This window comes from Passer montanus, unplaced genomic scaffold (genome assembly GCF_014805655.1).
Source record: "Passer montanus isolate IOZ18808 unplaced genomic scaffold, ASM1480565v1 scaffold2, whole genome shotgun sequence".
Taxonomy (NCBI): Eukaryota; Metazoa; Chordata; class Aves; order Passeriformes; family Passeridae; genus Passer; species Passer montanus.
Genome location: NW_024366591.1, coordinates 412,602 through 436,373, shown reverse-complemented (window position 1 = coordinate 436,373; position 23,772 = coordinate 412,602). Strand labels below are relative to the sequence as shown.

General features: G+C 37.2%; 1 protein-coding gene across 6 annotated transcripts in view; it reads right to left on the bottom strand.

Moving 5' to 3' along the window:
- The window catches only part of SBF2 (SET binding factor 2), a 232,705-nt gene that overhangs the window by 104,757 nt on the left and 104,176 nt on the right, over positions 1–23,772 (bottom strand). For all 6 annotated transcript variants that reach the window (XM_039706765.1, XM_039706769.1, XM_039706763.1 and 3 more), the window contains exons 4-6: positions 16,284–16,397; positions 14,601–14,711; positions 12,207–12,312 (exon numbers count right to left, since the gene is read on the bottom strand). In XM_039706765.1, coding sequence (XP_039562699.1) covers positions 12,207–12,312; positions 14,601–14,711; positions 16,284–16,397 — 331 coding nt within the window. The remainder of the gene's footprint in view (positions 1–12,206; positions 12,313–14,600; positions 14,712–16,283; positions 16,398–23,772) is intronic.

The window sequence follows — 23,772 nt, the reverse complement described above, 5'->3', positions numbered from 1 at the left end:
GATTAAGCACAGCATATGATCTGCTCAGAAAACAGTCAGTCTGTCTGTCATTTGCATGTTGATATCACTCCATTATTGCCAATTTCCTTAAATCCCTCTGCAGACCTACTTAAAGAAGCAGCAAAAGCCCTTTGGCTTTCTTGAGCCTCCAAATACAACTCTGCCAATACACTGAAAGAACATGATCACTAATTTTTTATTTTCCAGAGACAATGATAAAGCTAAACACAATTTTTAATAGAAGATTTAGATAACAAGGTTTTCATCCCTGAAAAAGGTATGTGCAATACCATTTCTTATACATATTTTAAATCTTTACATACCCAAAGGGGGTTGATAAGCTCAAGATGAATATGACTGTGTTAAGTGAATTTTCTTGACAAAGCAGAAAATACATAGGAAGGTAAACCAGAAAAATAACCCTTTCATATACAGAAAGTATTCACGTGGCTGGAAGGTAAATGCCAATTTCATGTGAAAGCAGTAAGTTGAATTACACAAATATACAAACATAACCTGCATTGGCAGTTAAAAGTTTGCTACTGATTGTATGTCTGGCCCACATAAACAGGTTATGTTTGAGAGATGCTACAAAAACTAGATTTATTTAAGGGGAAGAATCTTCATAGAAATCAGATATAAGACTGACATTTTTTTCCTAGAGGAAGGGTAGGAAGCATCATTTCTAAATATTGAACTGTTAAATATCAAATAAAACCAGAAGTTTTTGTTCTCCTACTGTGTCTCCATATGCACGCAGGTGTTAAGATTTGAGTAACAGTCTATTCTACTGAAATATGGTTTAATTTCTTGTCTGATTTCACATCTCATCTTCTGCTTACTTATTTAGTTACATAGGAAGGCAATTAAAATAGGATGCTATTTGTTTTGGATATTAATCCCATAAACATTTATTATTCCAAAATCATAAATAAAGGTAAACAGTAATCCTGTATAATTACTAGTAATCTGCGTACTAACTGTTAATTACCTGGATTATTACTAACATCAGGACATAGAATTTCTGTGTAACCCCCACAGGTTACACTAACAGAAACTCAATGAAATTCTGTAAAAGAATTTTGAGGGGACTGGTATAATGAATACCCACTAATGAATTGAAATGCTGTCCAATTTCCATGACTAGAGGTGGGAGAGTGCTACTGAAAGATTCTCACATTTCCTGAAATTTTTACAGGGGAATTTCTTTCATTCATTCTTTAGAATTGCCCTTTCAAGAATCATGATTGTATTGTTTGAACCAAATTATTTTGTGAAACCTTTTTTCCCACATACATCAAAAGATAGGTCATAAAAATTAGCACATGCTATAAAAATTATTTATAGCCGTTTGATCAGCCAAAATTATCTCTTTGTATCCCGATAGCAAATCTAAAATTGAGATTTGAGAAATTATTTGCAATTGCTGATGTATTTAAGTAATCAAAACCAGAGCAGTTTACCATCCCTCCAAATTGATTCATAGATGGTAGTAAGTAAAGGAGGATTCTGTTCAGCCACCAACAGATATTTTAAAATTCAGAAGGAGCATTAAAACTTTTTGAGAAACCTGATTTGTTTCTAAGATTTTATAATTTGTCTGGATTCGCTTAAAGCAGAAGAAGTGTTCTTCAATAGCAATTCAGAGTGAGGGTAATACCAGTAGGATCCTTAGAAAGTAAATATCTAAGAATGAGAAGAGTATTGTCTTTCTTGAACTGTACACAGGAAAAATGGTCAAGGATACACAAGGAACTGCAAACATACCTGTTTCCTGTCTAAGGACTACAAAGTCTTTCTCAAGGAACATTACTACAGAGGCATTATATGAACATAACCAAATAAATGCAAAGCCAACAAGAACAGATGTGGCTGATCAGGATATTCTGTAAGAGCAATCTTCTATTTGTCCTTTTATAGAATCATAAAAGGACAAATATTCAACTGAAGAAACTGTGAAACAGTGTAACCATGAAAAATTTTAAAAATCACTTTATTTTCTCTAAAGATCATGCTTGGATTCTCTTCAAAACATTTATGAAATTTTAAAAATTCTTTGTCAAATTCTCTGAGATTTCCCTGACCTCCTGAAACAGTGATACTTCAGCCCAAAATGCAACTAAAGAGCAAAACTTTAAATGTGAATTTATAAGACTGAATATATGGAAGCAAATGTCTATAGAACTGTTTTTCTTTTCCTCTCACCACAAGGATTAACACCGAAGTTTGGAAATTGCAGTTTTGCAAGTTCTTATGCTTTGACAGCTACCAAGCCTGCTTTGGAATAGTGAGAAAAGTTCTGCCTGTACTCATACGAACAAAAATGGAAAGAAAAGCCATCTGCTCCTAGGAGGATCCCTTTCAGTATTTTCTATAAGCAGAGACAAGCTTCTTTCCCATCTTTTTGAACTTTGTTTGTCTGTTTATTGACATTTGCTTCTTGGAGCTTACATTTTGCTTATCTCTGAAAAACAGTAATTTCTTTACACTCTTCTGCAACGTGTTTTGTGAAACAAAAGTGAAGTTCTCCTGTGAACAGAAATTAACTCTCTTCTCAAATATCTCAAAACAAATTTTCACCTAATAGTTTAAATAAATTTCAGTGAATTGTTATAGAGCAAACTGTACTCTAAAATTTTTTTTCTCTTATTTGAAATGTTTTCTTTTAAAAAAAACTCGTTAACTACAGCACTTTATCAAATACACAGCTTCAAGTTGATTTACTTATGCCTGATAACTTTTATTTCTCAGATTTATAATTTGCTTAAAATATACTACTGCATGGTCTACCTCAGTAAAAGAGTAATACAAGTTCAGAGTGGATGTAAGTGAGCATCTTATGTTGTGTGCTTTGCTGTGCTGAAAAACAAGGAACACTGCAAGAAATATTGGATATAACAATTACAGTGCCTCCAACTCATTTCAGACTCCTGCCACCACAGCAGCAGCATCTCGGGGGGTGGGGCTGACCAAGCTCCCAGGGCATCCCCACGTGTCAAACAGACAGAACCAGAGCAGGATGAACTGAAGGAATGGTTTGGCATTTCCTGACTGGAATCTTTGGCTTTCCCTGACAGGGATGCTGCTGCTGCTGCTGCTTCCCTTGCACCTGCAGCAAAGCGCACAGGAGTGAGGGAGCTCACGCTGGCAGAGGGATGGGTCAGGATTTAACCGCAGTATCCAACCACAACCTGAGACTGCTGACACAAAACAGATGGGACACCCCCTCCTTCCACTTTCTGAATACTTTCTTTTAACTTGGTGAGCTAAAACTGCTCAGCACAGCTGAGTCAAGCACCACTTTAGCAAAGGAGATGGGGTAGCACTGTGCAAATGGAAGTGGAGATTCCAGACAGGATCATCTGCTTGGCTGCTGGGGAAATGAAGTCTCAGTGACTGTCCACAAAGTGCCTTTACTGGAAAGAGCGAAGAGTCCCTGTATAAAAGAGTCTGTATAAAAGTCTGTATAAAATTCACTATGACAATGTCCCTTTATTCCCAACAGCATCTAAAAGAACACTTTCCTTTTGTTCTGCTCTTGCAGCAGTAAGGCCCCATTAGCAGTAAATGCCACATCAAATCCCTTCATAATCCATTTGTTCTTTGATGGACTACACAAATCTACTTGGAAAGCTTGAATGGTAAATTCTCTCTGGCTGGGTTATGGAGCTAATTGCAGCTCACCCGCCAGCAGGATTTAAACTGAAACTAGAACATAAGCCAACAGCATCCACTCATGTGATGCCAGGTTCCATAGGCTGGAGAGTATACAATTTATTAAGATCAAACACTGATTAGGAGTGTATACACTTAAATAAAACAGTCTTCATTTAACATGCTTTGGTATGTTAAACATTTAACATGTTTTTAGCATTTTACACAAGCTGCTAAAAACCTACCAAAGTTACATATGTTTCCATCACAGGATGCATGATGTTTCATGGAAAGGAAAGAAACTCAATGGGTGAGAAGTTTGTAAACTACCTGAGAGTAAAAAAAGTTCTGGTTCATATCACTGAAATCTCATAAAGATAAGATGTGGAAAGGGCACCACATCAACCCTTAGTGCATTTCACTATTATAGGTATTAATGTACTGAAAATTCCTGCATTTGGACTCTTCATATGCTCTGCAGATTACATCTCTCATTGCTTTGCTGCCCTACATAATGAAATATTAAAATATTCTTGCTGTATGTCAAAGACACCAGGATTTTCTTAGTCAACAAGTATAAGCCAGCTCACGTGCTGACTGTGCAGTGACCCTTTCATAATGTCTCCCAGCCATACAAATACACATATATATTCATCAGGAATGTCTTTTCCCATTTATACAGTAATTTGGTATTGTCATCTGTTGGCATAAAATACATTACATGAGAGGCTGAACATTTTATCTCCCCTAAACCAGAATTAAAATAATGAGAAGTTATTTTATTACAGAAAACATTACTCAAAGTGTCAACAAATGAAGCCAAAAGCAAAAATTCTGGGTATTTTAATATATCCTGGATTTAGAATATATGGGACTGAAGGGTCTATAAACAGTGAAAGAGTCCAGCCTTTTCCCATCATGGCTATATCAGACAACCCCAAACTGACCAAGCTTCATATTAAATGCAGTGATAATGCTCTACATTACTATTCCCAACAGGAGGTCTTTCAGGATGTTTCTCATACTACAGTTAGAAATTACCTTTTAACTTCCAACCTTAAATAACTCATGATCTTTTTGTATGAGCCTGTTCTTGGTGCTCACCTGTTTCTCTAACTTGTGACTTCTCCCTGAACAACACTGATGTAAAAATCAGCAACTGGTAAATACATATGGTCTATGACACAGAGTAAACTAAAAATAGTACAGCAGAAAACCCAAACGCTGCTCAAAAAGCAGCCTCTAGAAGTCAGTGTGAGCTATAAGATGACCAACAATTTAAATATTCATTTCAGACTCTACCTTCTTTTGGGATTTATGTTTTCTAAAGGAAGCTACATTTTTTAAGCAGTAGGGCTACTTTTCCTTTCATTTGAAATAAAAATGTAAAGCTAGCATGTCCTACAAATATTGTGAGCTTAAAAATTAGCTACCAAAATATTTAACTCATTTGAGGCACACCATAATTCAGTTTTTCTCCTTTTGATTTGATAGGTTATTTTCTAATTATCACACTAAAGTTACTCTGTCTATGTTACTCTATAGCCTGGACACTTTTACACAGACTCAGCAGCTCACATCACAATTTCTGAGACAGGGTGGTGGGAAGCAATAAAACATTGGAAAGATAGTTAACAGATGAAGTAATTTTCAATGCAGAAACTATGATCAGTGTTCATATTTTAAGATCAAGAAAATAATACTATTTTAAAATCTTGCTCTCTTCCCCAGAATCAAATTAGACCAGGAAGTTGTGGTGCACGATTTGCTCTCTGGTAGGAATTATAAAGCTTGATTTTTAGCATCAAAGGGAACAAAACTTACTGGGAAGAACTAATACCAAAGTGCCAGCTCAAGACTTTTCGAAGGTAAGCACTGAAAATTGAAGAACCACCAGGTGCCAGGGATCAGCATCTCCAGAAGAGAAGGCAAAGCATGGAGCAAGGGGGAAGGGGCAGCGCCCTGACCAACATGTACACAGAGAGATGAGCTGGGTGGGGCTGGTGACAGCCAGCCAGAAGCTGAGACAGCCAGACAGGGACACAGAGATGAGGAGGCACAGCCAGGGAGACAGGCTGGCATGGCCAGGCCAGGGTGAGGGCCCAGGGACAGCGGCCAGGTGAATTGAGGGCCAGTGACAGTGGCCAGGTCAGGGCCAGAAGCTGAGACAGCCAGACAGGGACACAGAGATGAGGAGGCACAGTCAGGGAGACAGGCTGGCATGGCCAGGTCAGTGTGGGGGCCAGGGACAGTGGCCAGATCAGCGTGAGGCCAGTGACAGTGGCCAGGTCAGTCCCAGGGACCACAGGGCCAGTCCAAGGTGAGGAAGGGCTGGGAGCAGGGCAGAAGGAGCAGCCCAGGGGAGAGGATCCTGCTCACAGAGGACACAACAATCATGGCATGGGCTGGCCCTGGGGACATGGGCTGAGCTTGAGGACAGCAGCCAAGCCAAGAGGCCAAGCAGCCCCTCCTTTTATTATGTCTCACACAGCTCTTCCCCCACAGCTGAGCCAAAGCTGTGCCAGCTGTGCCCAGCTGTGCTGGCCCCCAGCTGTGTCCAGCCCTGCCAGGAGGGCCTTGGGGCTGCCCAGTGCCACAACATCAGCTTCCAAAGGAAACAGGACTTGTAAGAACCAAGGACAGAGCCTGCTCAACTCCCAGCCTATGCACAAATTTCTTCTGAGAAATTGGCACAATTTCTCAGAAGAATAACTGTATACTGGCAGAATAACTGTATACAGCAGATGATACTGGCACAACTACAGAACCATCCTAAAAATGTGGTTTTCATGAGTTAGCCAAAGCTGCAAAGTGCAAGCTTGTCAGTTTAAAATCCCTTACGCATACAAATATCTACTTCCAAACAGAGCCGGAGCAGCACATCTCAATTAAAAAATAATTAAAGTAATACTGCTGCAATTAAGATCTTGTGCAAACAAATCTTTGAACATAAAATAATTACAGTATATTCATTATATTTAAAAAACCCTAAACCTCCACCATTCTTCGTTAATTTTTAGCAAATCTGAAAAATGAGAAAATACATAATTTCTTCTACTTCTGTACCCCTGAATACACAAGTCAAAAAAATTCTAAACAGGTATGACAACTAATACAATCCAATCATGTTTTGACTGGATTTATCACCATGTAACAGTAAAAGGGTTTGGCTCCACGACTGTTTAAACCAACAAAAATCATCTCTGTCAGTGCCACTCCATGGACACATGGAAAATAATTCACTTCTTTCTGCTTGGTTCTTGTTTTTTAATTATTTAATTTTAAGCAGCTCTCTGTGGTATCAGAGAAATATCTGCTCTGATGCAAAAGAAGGGCAAGAACATGCAAGCAGGGCAAAAGGACAGAGAACACTCTGAACTCCTGAGTCCCAAGTCACAGTGTTGAAATTTGGAATTGAATAGTCACTTTAAGGAAATACATCAGTGCTGGAGTGGAGCATTTAAAGTGCTTGTACTGAAGTACTTCCCTGCTTAGCAACTCCCCTACCACCACAAACATCTGCCCTAGTATTTATATTTTGTGCAACTGTAATAATCTTTAGAAGTTTAATCAATCAATCACTTTTGAGATCTGGAATTAAAGATATTTAATGACACTGCAGCCTTCAATTATACTATATTATTTTTGAGTACTCTTTTTTAGAGGCTCTATATACTGTCTAATGGTACACCCACAATTTCTAGTTTAAAATATTTTAAGACACATAAAAAGGCTGAAGGATAATGATGTTTAACACTTTCAGTTACATCATAGCTTGGACAAATCAAAGACAAGTTTGCCAAGCAACCAATCTGGCTCCACCTACCACGACCATTCATGTCTGTGTCATTCCACTTTTTTATCTCTACACAGCTCTGGATTCCAAAGCATCCTTACCTTGTGTCTTTGTCCAGAAGATTCAAAGCAGAATTTACTTCAAAGTGTCATTTTCACCACTTAAAAAATTATTTTCTTTTTAAAATGAAGTCTGAATTATTTTACTGAAAATACTTCAGTGGTGAATTTAAGACAAGAGGAAAAGAAGCACAGGCAAACAAAGCAGAACAGGGGAAAGAAGGACATAGGAAAACAGGCCTGATATGAGACTAAACAAGAAGGAAAGGAAGGAAAACTCTTTAGTCTCTCATTAAGTATTTCGAAAGGAGAGAGAAATTATTCAGGAAAAAAAAATTCATAATTTCTGCTCAGCTTAGCAGTGTGATTCAAGATACCAGGCCTTAAAATGTGCAAAAATGAAAAGTGCTGGTTAAACCTCAGGCTTTTGCTTTGCTCCTTAGGTCACTAATTTTTTTGTCCTGGCTTCTTCTAGAAAAAAATGTGCTTGTTGGGGAGATGAAGGTGTGTGTCTCAGACTCAAAGGACTGAATACATCCCTGCTGAATACCCACATGGAGAAGGCAAGTAAGGTTAGAGTCTGTAAAAAAGGGCTTAAGGCAGAAACCTAGGAATGTACAGTTAATGCAGCGAGACAGGAGAGAAATATAACCTAAATATAACTTAAATATAACCTAAATCTCCTTTGAGCCTGAAGAAAGCTATGCATTTTGAAGCTTCTATAGATACTATAGAAGCTTATATATAGATATATAGATAACTATATATAAGAGATATATATAGATATATAACAGACAACAAGACATAGAAGAGCACTGAAAGTCTTCTTGCTACCACACATTATTTTTAAAAGTAACTTTATGATTCCTGTTTTTCTACCTAATCCTTTATTGATCGAATAATTTCTAGTGATCCAGCTACAGGCCTGGTTTTTGTCACACTATTCCTATATATTAGGCTTTTTTAAATAAAAAAAAAAGAAGGTATGATTTAAAATGTCAAAGACTGCTGTTCCTTATTACTAAGCTTAAAACCTTTGGGGATATTTTTCCCAACTGTAGTTTAACGCCTAAGCACAAATAAGGTCTGTTTCCAGATATGCTGTGCACTTGGTAATACAGGGAGGGTCATCTGCTGACATGCTGTTATCCTGCCAAGCAGAAAAAGCTTGATGAGGCTAATATTGCACAATATTTCTCAAAATAAATGTTGAAATTACTTTTGTATCTATTCATAGTGATACACGTTGTCTTGCTGCCCACCTTCCTCCAAGAAAGAGCTATTTTTAAAAAGGTGATTTATGCAGTTCACAAATATTTTTCTAGCTACTCTTCAATTTTCTATTAGTAATTGAGATAGGATGAAGTGCCTTGTGCCAGCAGAGAAATAACTGAACGTGTCGTTATTGGACAAAGGCTCTGGTCAATATTTGTGAGACTAGACTGGATGGGACAACAGCTGCCACTGAAGTACTGAAAAAAAAAGTTCTAGAAAGCTTTAGCCCAGGTTGTAGAGACAAATACACATTAAGCTCCTGTTCCAACCAGGCAAGAGAAACAAAGCATGTGTGACTATTGTTCCAAGAAGCACAAAAACGTCTGACAAGTTCAGCTGTGATCTCCAGCAGAAAGAATTAGGCCTTATCTTAGGAAAATAAACTTTCTCAAATGGATGAGCCAGTGGGTTCTACCACACTCTTCTGGATTCGCTTCCTTTAACTCTTCATAAGACTACATGAAAGGTGAGAATAAATGAGAATTTATTTAAAACAGTCTGTTCATATTTCCTGGTCCTCCTTTTGCAGTTAACAACCATTGCAAACAGGCACGTGTAGCTGTATTAACAACTCTTTTTTTAGTAAATCCAGACAGAAACTTGGAATTAACAAGCCTTGGCACTAACAACATGATGACAGCCCACCACCTACATGGGAATGGAATTTTGTGCTGTTCTGGAAAGTGAGGTACACTATGAAAACACAAATATTTTCTAATCTGTGTCCTTTGAGACACAAGACAATTATACCATTGTGCTGTATCCCCAGATGCTATTGAGCATCCCCAGATGCTCAAATACATCAACTGGAAACTGAGGCACACACGGGAAAAAATCCCAAACAACCCCCCAAAACACAAAGAAACAAAAAAAAAAAATCAGTGGTCAGAAATAGGAGATGGGAAAAGCAGCCTTTTATAAAATGTTCAAGTACTTGCTTTAAAAAAATCTACCTGCCAACTTATTTGCACATTCCTTAACTAACACCAGACCCATTCCCAGGCAGCTGTACCACTCTTGCCACACCAAAAAATAGGGAGACACAACAAGAGGGCCCACACAAGGCCATTAGACAAACTATTCCTGATTGCTCTTACAGTCTTGTAAAAGACAAAGTTCTGCTGCAACACAAAAGAAGGGAGACAACTCTTCTTTTTATCCATGAGCTTGCATGATCCCCTTCAGGGAAACAGGATGTAAGCCTATAAACGTCTCGTGACAAGATTTGCCAAGTTTTATAACCATGCACTTTCTTCAGTCTCTCCCTTCTTCAGGCCAGTTGAGGCATCACTAACTAGAAAACTGAGCACTGAGTTTTCCTTCCTTATCTCCCTTTCTCTCCCCCTCCTTCTGCTGATCTTCATATCCTTATGTGCCCTGGAAAGGACATCTGGTGAACACGGGCTTACTGACTCACATTTCTTACAAGGCACCAAAAAGCAAGAAATACACAATCTCCAAACATTTACTGGAAGTCAGGAGGACAAAATAAGGCAGAAGAGCAGCAAAACCACAGAAAACAGACAGCAAAAAGGCTAATGGACTGTGGGAAAAGGAGGATGAAATGGTAGAGAAAGAGTAAATTGGGAGTATAGCTATTGAAAAGTGTAAGGGAGCTAATATGGAATGACACAAATTCAAAATATAAAGGTAAAGGATTTTTGACTGTTAGCACAACAATCTAGTCCTGGTTAAACTCCAAACTCTTCAGTACTCTGCTACAGTAGATATGGGAATTTACACAGCATCCATCTGTATATATTAACCCTCTAATAACATGTGGTTAACAATATTAAATTAAACTGAATGTGTTGGAAAGAAATGCTAAATTCTTGTATGAAAGTTTTATTACTCCTTTCTATACACAACAAGAGGAATTTTAAAAACTTGTCCTGCAAAATATGCTCTCAGTAAGACAAGAGAAAACGACTGGCCTCAGTTTTCTCTTCCATATATTTATGTTCCCATTCTATCTTCATGGCTTCCCTCTATCAATCTGATGCATACAGACTTTTCAGATTTGTCCTCATTGTTTTCCTCAGCCTGGTCCTGTGACAAAACACTCCAATCCCAATTTGCCACAGAAAAGCCAGCTGCCACAAGACAGGGTAATTACCTAAGAACTAACTGAAAGCCTCACTTTGACATTTTCTAAACTGTGCATTTATAGCAACCTTCACTAGAACTGCTTTAAAAACTGCCTCAAATTAGTTACCACATACACTGTACTTATAGAACAACACACCACACCACATGGTGCAACCTGCTGCACTTATGGTACCTCACACCACATTTTATGTCTTCAGAAAAGGGTAAAAATTGTTAGGTCTGTCCACATTCAAAACACTGCCTGCAATCTAATCAGAGCAATCCTAATGAATCTTGACATAACAAGCCAAGTAAAACCTCAGGACTGTGATGAAGTTAAGTAGCACCTATATACCATGTTAGCCACAATTTTTCTTTTACTTGAACTACTATTTAAAAAAAATGAAAATCTTCCTTTGGGAATAATATTCTTTTTGGAAGGGTACAATTAAATCATCCTAGTAAGAGATGGCATTGAGCTCACCAGATCTGATACTGCTTTCTGTGAGATAAGCTTAGTGTTGTTCACTATTGTTTTTCTGGTTTCCATCCATTCTTACTGCCTGTTTGAGAGAAGAATGGATGACAACACAGATCCTGAGGCCCTTTGGTTGCTCAAGAGTAAAACTGAGGTTCACAGGTTCAGAAAAGATAATTAATTGTGCTCTTATCCAGTGCTGTTACAAGTTTATGATTTGAAGTCACTTTACAAACCAATGGAACGAAGACTGGAAGTGACAGGATTTAATGGCATACAAGATTAGTACTGGGGTACCCAGGGAACAGAGATGCAACACTGTAATTGTAATGAACAAGAAAACATTTGGTGAGGGTTGTGTTAGAGCATCTTCTTGAAAGATTGGGAGTAGCAGATAACAACAGTGCTATAGGAACTTTTTGGTCACACCAGCTTTATTACAAACCTCCCTGGTTTTCCTTGGAGTTTGTACAGTATCCAAAGGGAGTGGAGCAGGGAATCTTTTTACAGGAATGTTTTTGTGGTTACGTAGGGGCCACGCTCACTTCTGCCCCCAGGAACTTACAGATACTACATGGTGAGATTGGACTAGATGACCTTTAAAGGTTCCTTCCAACCCAAACAATTCCATGATTCCCTAATACTGGAGATAACTTACCACAGGCAGGCTGCACAAAAAGGTGCTCTGAATGTCTGATTAGGGGGTAAAAGCACAGTCAGTCATTCTTTCATTTGAAAGAAATTAATATTTACCATGCAGTTTTCTTGGCACATGGTTAGAACTGAATTAGAACAGAAAATACCTCATTTTATAATTTAGATAAACAGATTTTTTTCAAAGCAGGTCTAGACATACCCAGTTGCTGAAAGAGAAGAGCCACACTGGTGCCTGTAACAGGAAGGCTATCATGTAGAGGAGTCTGTATCAGCTGTCGGTCTCCAGCTCCCAAAGAAAACAACTTCTGTAGAAAAATTTTTTTAAAGTTTAATTTATATAGAATGAACAAGCTGTCATCATACAGATAAGTGATTCGTACTGCAAAATTTATTTATTTTGTATACAGAAATTTAAAGTCAAATAGAGATCTGAAATATAATTTGGGCATAGTGATATGTCTGCTTGAATGTACAGCATGATAGTGTCTCCCTTGCATTTACACTGACTTAGTGAAATAGTTGAGGCTTTGAAGGCAGTTAATGGAACATTTCTATTAATAAAATAAAAACATTTTTATTAACACAATAAAAAACCTCCTAGGAACAAAAAAGGTTTCAAATCCATTTAAATCAGAAAAATATACAGTATTAATAACTGAATTTCTTTGCTCTCTACCATCCCCAGGCATGCATTAAGTATGAACATACTCGTGACATGTGGGTACTGAAGAGGGCACTTCTGCCATTCCTGTGCTCCTGCTCTGCACATTAAAGTACAATTACAGCTTCAGTTACCTTTCCAGCACAAGAACCCTCCCTGGAGGGAGGCAGGAAATGGGAGTGAAAGGAGTGCACTTGGGTATCACATCCCAAACAGTTCTGCAATTGCAAAACATCCTCAACTTTGCTGTGAGCAAACCCACATGGCACTCAGGCAGAGAGTGATGCCAAGCAGCTCCCTCTGAGCAGACTACCATGGGCACGGGGCATTTCTGTGTGCAAATCTTCACTCTGTATGGCAGCAAAGGTGGGGAATGCAGGAAGGCAGCAAGCTCTGGCTGCTGCACAGCAGGTATTTAAAAATCTCCCCAGTAAACCCAAGCAAGTGCCTGAGCTGTAGCAGAGATGCTCTGCCCCAGCACAGCAGCAGCAGTGGGGGCAGGTCAGTGACCCATTTCACAGCTGACTGTTTCTGGAAAGAAATGCTGCAAGTGTTCCCACTCTTAGAGATATAATTCACTATAATTCACCTGCAGCCCTGCAAGCATAAGGTTGAAGAAAGAAAAGAGAAACACTGAATTTCTGATTTAAATGACAGTTTGACAGTAGCAAACTTAAGTTGGAAATGAGTGAGCATTTTATTTGAAGAGAGAAAGCAGAAGGAAGAACAACCAGAGCAGCATGACTTTTCCTTCCTCTTCTAGCAGAGCAAACAGAAAAAAGCTGCATTTATGGGCAGGGAGAAAAAAGAGAGGATAGAAGCACAGCCAGAAGCTCAAGTGGATCACCAAAACCAAATACAAGAGGCTCAAATACCACTGGAAAAGAGGGTTTCTGATGAGGAGATAAAATCTGATTACTCTCCTTCAAAACCAAAAATAAGGATAGAAAAAACAGAGACGTGGCAGCCTGGAGAGCAGCAAGGCAGAGCTTGACTGAGCTGACAGGACACTCTGACTCCTGCACTAAAGTCCCACAGCAGCCAGGGCTATGGCAAAACCAGAACAGAATTTTGAACTTGTAGGATTTCAAGAGGGTTGAAAATCCACAGGTTGAGTGGGAAGCTGTGTGTGTAATTGACTTTAAAATGTTGCCATCTGCACATGTAGTTTTTTGGTATGTTTCATAGTAAAGACCATAATTTCCCATCAGGGTCACAGCATAAAGTAACAACCATACACAGAAGACTCAACTGGCTTACCAAAACCCCACAAATGTATAGGAATAATTTACAAAAACTAAAGAAACAAACCTGACTTTTTTGCTCACAGAAAGCACAAGTGAAAAGCAGAAAGAAGTCTACTTAATAGAAAACTTTATTTTAATTTTTGAATGTATGGGCTATTTGTAATATTTAATTCCTCCGAGGAAACCCCATTTGAGTTACTTTTTACCATTTAAAAAAACAAATTATGAAAATAGAAATTTAAATGAGTTATCAAAGAAATGACCAGTGGTATCCTGAACTCCATCAAAGAAAAAAACATGTATAAATGAACTGACATGAAGTTTATGTTAGAAAATGGTAAAGAAAAAAAACATCTTCAAAAAAATTCTGTAGCAAGCAAAATTATTCCTGAACACGTTATTATTTAAAAACTAAACTTATACAAACTGCTTAATTTGTTAATGTGCCCTGTAAAAGCCAACTCAGTGACAAAATTAACCCTTTGACCTTATCCTAGAATGGAATTTTTGCTGTCTTTAGAAGACAGGCCACAGGGAAAGCACTCACAGGCCACAGGGAAAGCACTCAGCTGAACTATGATCTTTTTTTCTTCAAAAATATCTCAAGAATTTATTTTTTGTTTTCTTCATAAATTAAATTAACTGGAAAAATACCCTTTCCCCCCTAGCCCCCTTCCCCATTTACCTGAGACCCTCCAGAAGCAGGGACAAGGCATGAACAGAGATTTGCAATGAGAGTCTCCAGTGACACATTCAGGCTGTCCACATACACGGTGTAGATCAAGCCAAGGCAAGCCTAGAAAGGTTGACACAATATATCAGACTGCAATACAGGTCAAATTATTCAAAGATCTATGTATATCATCTTTAAAAAAATAAGTTCTTAGTACTTACTAGTGCAGTGAAGTACCCTCCAACCAAAGTAATTTGTCACAAAGGCAACAATTCATTAAAAAAAATTACCTTGGCTACTTGCAAGGGATGTATGTTTTTTTTAAAGAAATTCTAGGTATAATGCTTTTGCTTTGTTTGTTATATAAGAAATGCTTTATTATAAGTTACTGTTAAAAGTTACAAAAATCAACACAGCTTCATCTGTACTTTGAACTCTAAAGGACTTAAACCTGACTGGTTTCCAGGGTAGAACACTGATTAATCAATGAGCTTCTGAGGCTCATTTTAAGACCAGTATCAACCACTAACAATTCCATACGTTTTTAAACTTGCTTTCTTTATCTTGTTCTATCAATGTAAATATATTTTATATTAATAGTATATTAATATTTCAGCATGTTTTATTAATGGATCAAATTTTGATTGAGAAATCACAGATACAGATTTAGCATTTTTATTAATAATCTAATCCAGATCAACATGACATTCTAAGAAGCCTTTGGACAAAAGGAAATAACTCCTCCACAGCATCTTTTGCCTTTTAACTGCTGTAACTTTGATAAATCAGCAAATATTTTAGTAGTTCTCTTCTCAGAAATAATTCCAACAGTAACTTTTCATATCACACATAGTTAAACAGTGAAACTCTGCGTTGTGGGTTGTAAAATATGAATGTTAAGAAAGTGAACTAATTATAGAAAAATCCACAGAAACAACACCTCTGGTTCAGGATGTCATTTAACTATTATTCACATTGAATGAGGAAAGCATTTTGTAGAGCTATTTCTACAGCCTGCCCTATTCTTACCCACTGTGCTTTGCACTTGCCATGGGCCACTATGAGAGACAAAACCCTGAGCTAGAAGGACTTTTCATCTCACATGGTGCAGCCATCCTTAATGTCTAAGGACAACTGCTGAGTGATTTCCTCCCTTCATCTGTAAACTGAACTTTATTTGTTTCTGTTAATATGTATTAGCTTAGGAGAAATTTAAGCTTTTCATTTATCTCAAATAAGTCATAATTCAACAGCTGAAAGTAATCCAAGGTCCTAAATCTTGGTCATACATCTTAATTTGGTCTGGAAGAGGCTCAGACATTTTGCTTTATGTATGGAGGAGAACTAGATTTTCACTGTTAATTTACCATTTTATAGTTAGTCAAATATTTTCTGTTTTTTTCCTAATAACTTCTTTCATTAGAGAGCATACTGAGGCCAGAAAAATCTTTTCCATTCCTTCTGTGTAGTTTTAGAACTGCTTGGAGGGTAAAAAGGCACTATTTGAACCTACAGGGGCTATTTACTGTCACAGATGTTGAGCTTTATTTAGTTCAATCTAAAGCTACTTTTGCTTTTAAATTACCAAATCAATCCTGAGTGAGATATTTTAGACCAAAAGAACAGTCATTGTTACTCATTTAAAACCAAATTTTTCTGCTGATATATTGTAAATAGCAATTGCAAGTTCTTTACCCTGAAAATTTCGGGATAATCTAGTCTGGACACCAGCACCAGACTTTTAGGAGCAAACACTTCTGCAGGCTGAATTAAACCAGACTCCTCTTCACCTTCAATTTCTTTCGTTCCCTTGAAAACAGAAACACTTCAATTAATAAGCAGGAAGAAAACTCAAACCAAAACGTTATCATTTTTACCAAAAGTTAACATTTATCAGAGCTTCAAAAAAGCACTGCATTATTTGAAACTGGTAACAAAATCAAGTAACAGGAGCACACTCCAATGGCTGCCTCAAGTCCCTCCAGGTTCTAGATGTAATTCAGTTTATTAAAACTCACCCTGGGAAGTCAAGCACCAATGTACCTAAAATAAAGTTCTCTTAAGACAGCAGTTTAACAGGACACTGTTCCACATTAAATACTCCCTGTGGCACATTTTAGACAGTGAAGTGGATCATAGAACAGGATCCTTCCACATCAAAGTGTTAGCTGATCTACAATCTCTCCAAATATAGAGATCATGCATTTCACAAAAGAATGGTTTTCCTCCTCATATTAATATAATTAAATTTCTTACAGAATTCCCACTATCATTACAGCTGAAATTATCTGTAATGTCATCTCCAGCCTGACCTAGTGAATTTGGAATTTAAAGACATTTCTCAAAAAAATCCCTCACACTTAGGAACCACTAAGGTTACAAAAAAAAAAGTGCAGATAAACTCGCAGTTGCTCATGATATTGTGCAAGTGGCTATAACCTTCTTGCCAGAACTTATTCAATCACAAATAGTTTATTATTATTCATAGCCAAAACTGAAGATGTCACTAAATATTTTCATTTCTAAAATTCCATACATTCTTTGACAAATTAAGTTTTCAGATGACAGAATGTCCTTGCTTTCCAATTTCTGGATGTAATTCTCTCCAACCCTGCACCACCCACCAAATTTCTTTTATTTGTTCCTCTGACCAAGCATTCTTCCAAGCAAAAATCACTCTATTATCTTAATTAGGAACACGAGAAAAATTATGTCCATTTTCATATGACAACACGAAATATCTGCCTTCTATTTCTGTCACATTACTACTCATCATTTCAGTTCCTTAACAAAAAAAATCCAACATTTCTCCTAAATGGACGAAATCTGATAAAAATGTTCTTAAATGCCAGGAATGCTACAAGTTCATGAGCTTTATTTCACAACCTCAATTCAGAATGTACAGTTTCTTTAGGAAAATGCTAACCCACAATTCAGAATTCAAGATAAAATTATATAAGAAGAGAGTATTTGGATTTTAATCAGAATACCTTGGTTAGTACAGTATAACACTTTCATACCAAAATAAAACCAGTTGGTTCAACAGTACACACACACACACGGGCAAACACTTGGCTTTGTACATTAAATTTTACTTAAATGGCAAGCAACGCATTTGCATTGTATGTGCTTAGTTGAGTCTGCACCTCATTTCTAAGATAAAGTTGTGATTCACAAATTTCACAAATAGAGAAACACAATAACTCAACAGTCACACATCCCACACAGGTTCATTCATTTTCATCCATTTTAATGCTGACAGGGAGAGCTTTTACAGGAATTACAGTTCTCTCCCTCTGCCCCCCAAAATCCCCAAATTTTTTAATTATCAGCAGAAGTTTACTGTATCAACCATTCTAAAAAGCAAGTATGAGTTATAGGCATAAAGGCAACAGTTTCTGGATATCTGACAAATTGTGGGCTCTGACATCAGGAAATATGAAATTAAAACACATTCCACATTCCTAAAGGCAAGGGAACATGGAAGCTCCTCCATATTCACATGGTACTAAGATAATGAAACCTCAGCGTGCTCAGGCAGGGAGGAGCTTTCCACCCAAGACCCTTCTCATAAAATCCACACAACTTCAGACCAAGTCTTGAATTAATTAATAATTAGATTTAAAGCTTTCAGGGCACGACAGCAGCACAATACTGATTGATAAAGCATTTATACTCTCAAACCACTCTCTCCTATTCATAGAAGATTTACAGAAAAATGCAATGTGACTGCTGTGTTTCTTTCTCAGCTCAACATTCTGACAGGCACACAGGCACGTTATTAGGAGTCACTAGACTAAGTAGATAATCATTTCAAACACATGACTTTTAACCTACTTTTCAAGCAAAGTATTAACAGCATAAGTATTCTGTACCAGAAGTAATTACAGAGCACTAAAGCCACAAATGTGATTGTATTTACACTTCTGGTCAGACACACACACATTTTATCTTTCTTCATCCCTTTTTCCATCTAAGGAAAAAATATTGTCTAATAAAAAATAACAAAATGAAAGAGTTTGTTATGTTGGGGGCTTTTTACAATAACTTTTTATTTTATATATACATTTCGTTTACAAGTTAACTAAGAATAAATGGATGGTATGGAAAAGCTTGCTAAGGATATACAGATTGAAAGATTAATTTAAATTACAGAATCACAGAGCCACAGAATCATTTGGGTTGGAAAAGACCTCTGAGATCACTGAGTTCAGCCTCTGAGTGAACACCACCCTGCCAATTAGACCACAGCACTGAGTGCCATGTCCAGCTCCTTCTGGAGCACCTCCAGGGATAGTGACAGCACCACCTCCCTGGGCAGCCCATTCCAGTGTCTGATCACCCTTTCTCTGAAGAAATTCCTGCTGTTGTTCAACCTAAACCTCCCCTTGAGTCTGTGTCCTCTCATCCTGTCACTCATTGACTGAGAGAAGAGACTGCTCCCCAGCTGGCTACAGCCCCTGCCATGGAGTTGTAGAGAGTGGTGAAGTCCCCTCTGAGCCTCCTTTTCCCCAGGCTAAACACTCCCAGCTCCCCCAGCAGCTCCTCATCACACCTGTGCTCCAGACCCCTCCCCAGCTCTGTTGCCCTTCCCTGAATTTGCCTTGGTTAATTAATATTGAAAAAGATTCCTTTTTTTTTTCCCATCCTTTTTTCTCTTTTTATTTATTTGAAATAAGCAAACTTTGAGAACAGCTGAATTTAGAAAAATGTACCACTAGAGAGCAAACCAGTGTTCCAGATCCTTAACAATCCATTAGTTTAACAGGTGATAAACATCTAAAATCTAAGCCAGAAATACCTGTGCCTTGAAAAGGCAAATGAATAATTTTTCTTTTTTACCATCCAATTAATAAAGTCCTGGAAAAGACTTTTCCATAGGCTACAGATTAGGTAACAGAGACTGATCTAACTGAATCAAAGAACTGTGGTTATAGATGATTTCACCATGCTTAAAGCATTCAGTCTTTGTACTTTGTACTAAGCATTTGTACTTAGACATGACCAAAGCCCATCAGGGTCCTGTTCCCTGCCTGTCACACCCAGAATCCTCTTTTCTTCTGCACCCTGACTTGGTTTCTAAAGTTATAAGAAGAGTATAATGCAGAGATCTGTAAACTATGGCTCACTTATGTCCTTAGAGAAGTTTTCCCCAGAAATTTCCTGGGTGTTGCAAACCATCACAAAAACTTACATGCAACATGACATGTTATGTGAATGTGAATGTTAACATTTATATCACATGAGATCAAAACAATGTATAGGAAAAATTAAGTGAACCAATTTTAAAACTAAAAACAATATTAAATCCTTGAAAAATTAAAATACAATTAAAGAAGCAATTGTTTCTTGTATAGGTAGAACATGTTGAAGATACATCATAAGTTTGAACAGAAAAATCTTAGCTGGCTTTACAACAAAATGTTTGATTTATTTACTTGCTCTCTTTTTCAGCATTAATAATATTTGCTAAACAAACTTGGAAAATGGTGAAACTTCTTTTGAAGGTCACAGGATGCAATTTCATTTTGCTTACCCTGGCTGCTGTAGCTATAAAGTGGTCTCTTAAAAGACTGGCCAAAATATGTGTGTGTGTTTTCAGTACACTTAAAGAACACCAATACATATATTTAAACTCAAATGTTTTCATCTATTTTAACAAATGTACACACACACATCTACACTAAAATATATGCGTGTATGTGTATATATATACACACACACACACAACTCCCAGAATGACACAATAATCAGTTTCACAGGTTCTTACAAAAATGAGAGCACAGAACTAGAGTGCACCTGTTGGCCTTTCTTCTTTTATAGGATAAGCAGCCACTGAACATTGTGACCTCAAGTGATGAGGTAAATTAAAATATGCAATAACCAACCAGTTGAACTAACAGCATCACTCCATAGTTTATGAACTTGTTCAATAAAAGCAGCAGAATTAATAAATGCATTAAACCAGCTTTGAACCCTGACTGATAACCAACAGTTTAGAAACATTAACTGTGATCACCACTGTTCATCATCACTCTGCTATTTATTTGTTTCCTTGTTTTCTGAAAACAACTTGTTCCTCGGGTTAGCCAAGGGATGTACATGGCATCAAGCCCAAACTAGACAAATTCAGCCTTATTATTTAAACATTTTTTAATGAGGAAGGTAACTGACAACTGCAGTCATCAGCAGATCAGGCATGATGTCCCAGATCCTAGAAAAAGGTTTAATACCTTCTCAATCATTGCAGTTAAAATTGAATACTTGTGGGATTTATACACATTAAGTAAGGTATTGCTTTGTTTAATCAGTGTCCTTTTGCTCTAAAAATCCCTCTACATCTATAAAAAAGCAAAAAGCTGAGCAGTGTAAAGTGAAAAAGTGTAAAGTTTGCATCATTTTACCAAGTAGAGATAAGAGTCTGAACGCTTGGTATTAGAAAAAAAAGTATTAAACAAAAGGTAATTATGATAATAAAATATTGCATATTTCCCTCAAATAAACAGGAGTCAATCAAGAGCAAAATACTTGCTCTACAGTGAAATGTATATTAAATACATTAAATATAATAAATATTAAATAAATAACTGCATCATGCATGTAACAAGAAAATAGGTCCTCACAGCCAGGAATTATTTTCATTTCATGTACATTTATGTCTAAGTTAAAACATTTGTGGGTTACCCCTGATGTCTGGTCAAGGCTGACCTAACACTCCAAGTTTTCCATCAAGTGGCAATGGATTATTAAATATCTCTCTGCTTCCCACTCACTTCCATGAAATTCCACTTCCTGGAATTTCATGGCTGACACTGGATGGGTTTCAATATTGCATGGGGTAAATCAGGACAAAACCAGATATTCTCATGCAAGTCTCAACTTCTGCTTTAAAAATTCTGTTAAAACTTCTAGAAGAAAAATGTGACTGATTTTGTGCTACTTCAGTGAAAAACTGTAACTCATTTAAAGGCAACAGATATGGCAGCCAAAAAAGAAACAAAGCTTTAAAAAAAACTTTACTCATATTAACCTTATCTTCTTTTATTAAACAGAGATATTAATTGCCACAATCTAGCCTTCAAACTTTAAGGTTTCCTCTTGAACTTTTATAAACCTGATTTTGCCATAACAATCGCATTATTTTAAGATGTCAGTTCTGCTTCTAAATATTGACATTTAACTTAAAGATAACCATCTAGCCAAAATCAACATTAGGAACCAAAGTCAATTATGAAAGATCAAAAGGACCTACCAATATGTTCAAAAAAATTCTCCCTACTACAGAGTGCAGCATTATCATTTGCTCCATCAACATGCAACTGCATTACAGTACACATGAACCATAGCCACCCTTCTCCTATCTTTTCACCCTAGTCCTCAGAATCTGGAATGCTGGCTCTGATTCATCTTAAGCTGAGAAAAATTAGCTTTATCCTCATGTCAGAGGGAGGAAAATCAATTTAAACAGAGGTACTGATAGAAAAGTTAGAAAACACGAGGACTTAGATGTAGCTGTGATGTTCTGAGGGTGGAAGCTGGCAGGCATTGTTTGAAACTCAGAGGAAATCAAATGGGAGCAGAAACTGAAGTTAGAGTTGTGCTTTAAAAACTCGTTCACCCTTAGAAAGAGAACGAACTTCTCTCATTCCAAAACTTGCACTCCAGTTCTTCTTTATGTCAAAACCAGTTTGCCCTCTGCAAAATCTTGCATTGAAATTATGCCAAATCCACCAAGCCTGTTGTTTTTCTACTAACTGCCCAGCAAAGATTTAGAGACCATGTTCAATTTCTTATTTTAGGAAAAATTATTTGAAGTTTACTTTAGCAATCTTATGCCAATTACTCATTTGGGACAGATCCCTTTCTCCTTATGTGACTTGGTCTCTGTTTGTCTTATTTGCAGCCAAATACACGCTTAGCTGCTTTATTAACAATCAAAGGCCAAAAAACATTCAGCATCAATTAATTTTATTTACTTGTCAGAGTATATAAATGCATGTATCCAATAAATTCTAACACATGTAGGAAAGTTAAAATAAACTAAGCTGCCTGCTGCCAGAAGTCAAATCTGCAGCCTGCCTGCAATCTGCTCTACTGAGCTAAAATCACAGGTGAACAGATCTACTTGGTGGTTTGCCTGTGTGCACACAGCCACACACTGCAGCTAAACCTATACTGGAAAAAATTAACCCAGCATCAAAGCCATTATCTTGATTTAATTATTTCAAAATGGGGATAATACAATGTAGTAATGCACAGTAAGGAGCCTATCAACTAAAAAAAGATAAGGATCAAAGACAGAAAATGAATGAAGATCATAAACTTATCAAATAGAGTAATCTCGAGGTTTTATGAGAGGTCAGCTGGTTCACTCCCTATGTATTACTGACACTTCAGAGCACAAATGTGAGAGGAAAGAGTTTGTAATGAACCTTCCAGCATTACACAAAACTGACACCACCACAATCTATTAGATGTTTACCATTTCATATCCCCATTTTGAAAACCTCCAGAAGGTGTTGATATGGATTATCACATAAAACATTGAAAGCACTTTGGAACCAACATAACCTCACGCTCTTTGCACATTTCAGCGCAGCTTTCAGCCAAAGTCTCTCTGGAATAGGATGTGCAAAGCTCCAGAGGATCTGGGAAGTCCAAGATGATGCCACTGAGTTATTGGAATATCAGTTGGAATATAGCTGTTGGAATCAATAGCATTAAGCACCTGCCTTTACTGTGTTAACCTTACCCCTGAGGAATGACAAAGAATTGCAGTACCAGGTCCTTAGCAAGAACTGTGCAGAAGCAAACATCATTTCAGAGCTTCAAGCTTACTAAACCTTTCTGAACTTTCCAAAAGGCAGCTAACCTGGTCCATGAATTCACACACCCCTAAACTAACGTGAGAAAGCTGCAGACACCTACGAAACACATGCAGAACCAAAGGCAAAACTCAAATCCAAGAATGCTGTCATTCATACCCTATTTTAACTCACTATACTGTTTTTGAAAAAGAATATAGAACAGCATATGTAGGCATACACCAAGGCAACATTTTACACACACAGATTGTTTTGGTTAATTAAAACAGTTAATCCCTTTGAATTGCATATGGGGAAACGCATTGAAAAGACTTCCAGTGAATTGCTGAATTAGTATTACACTACTGTTTGAAAGTCAG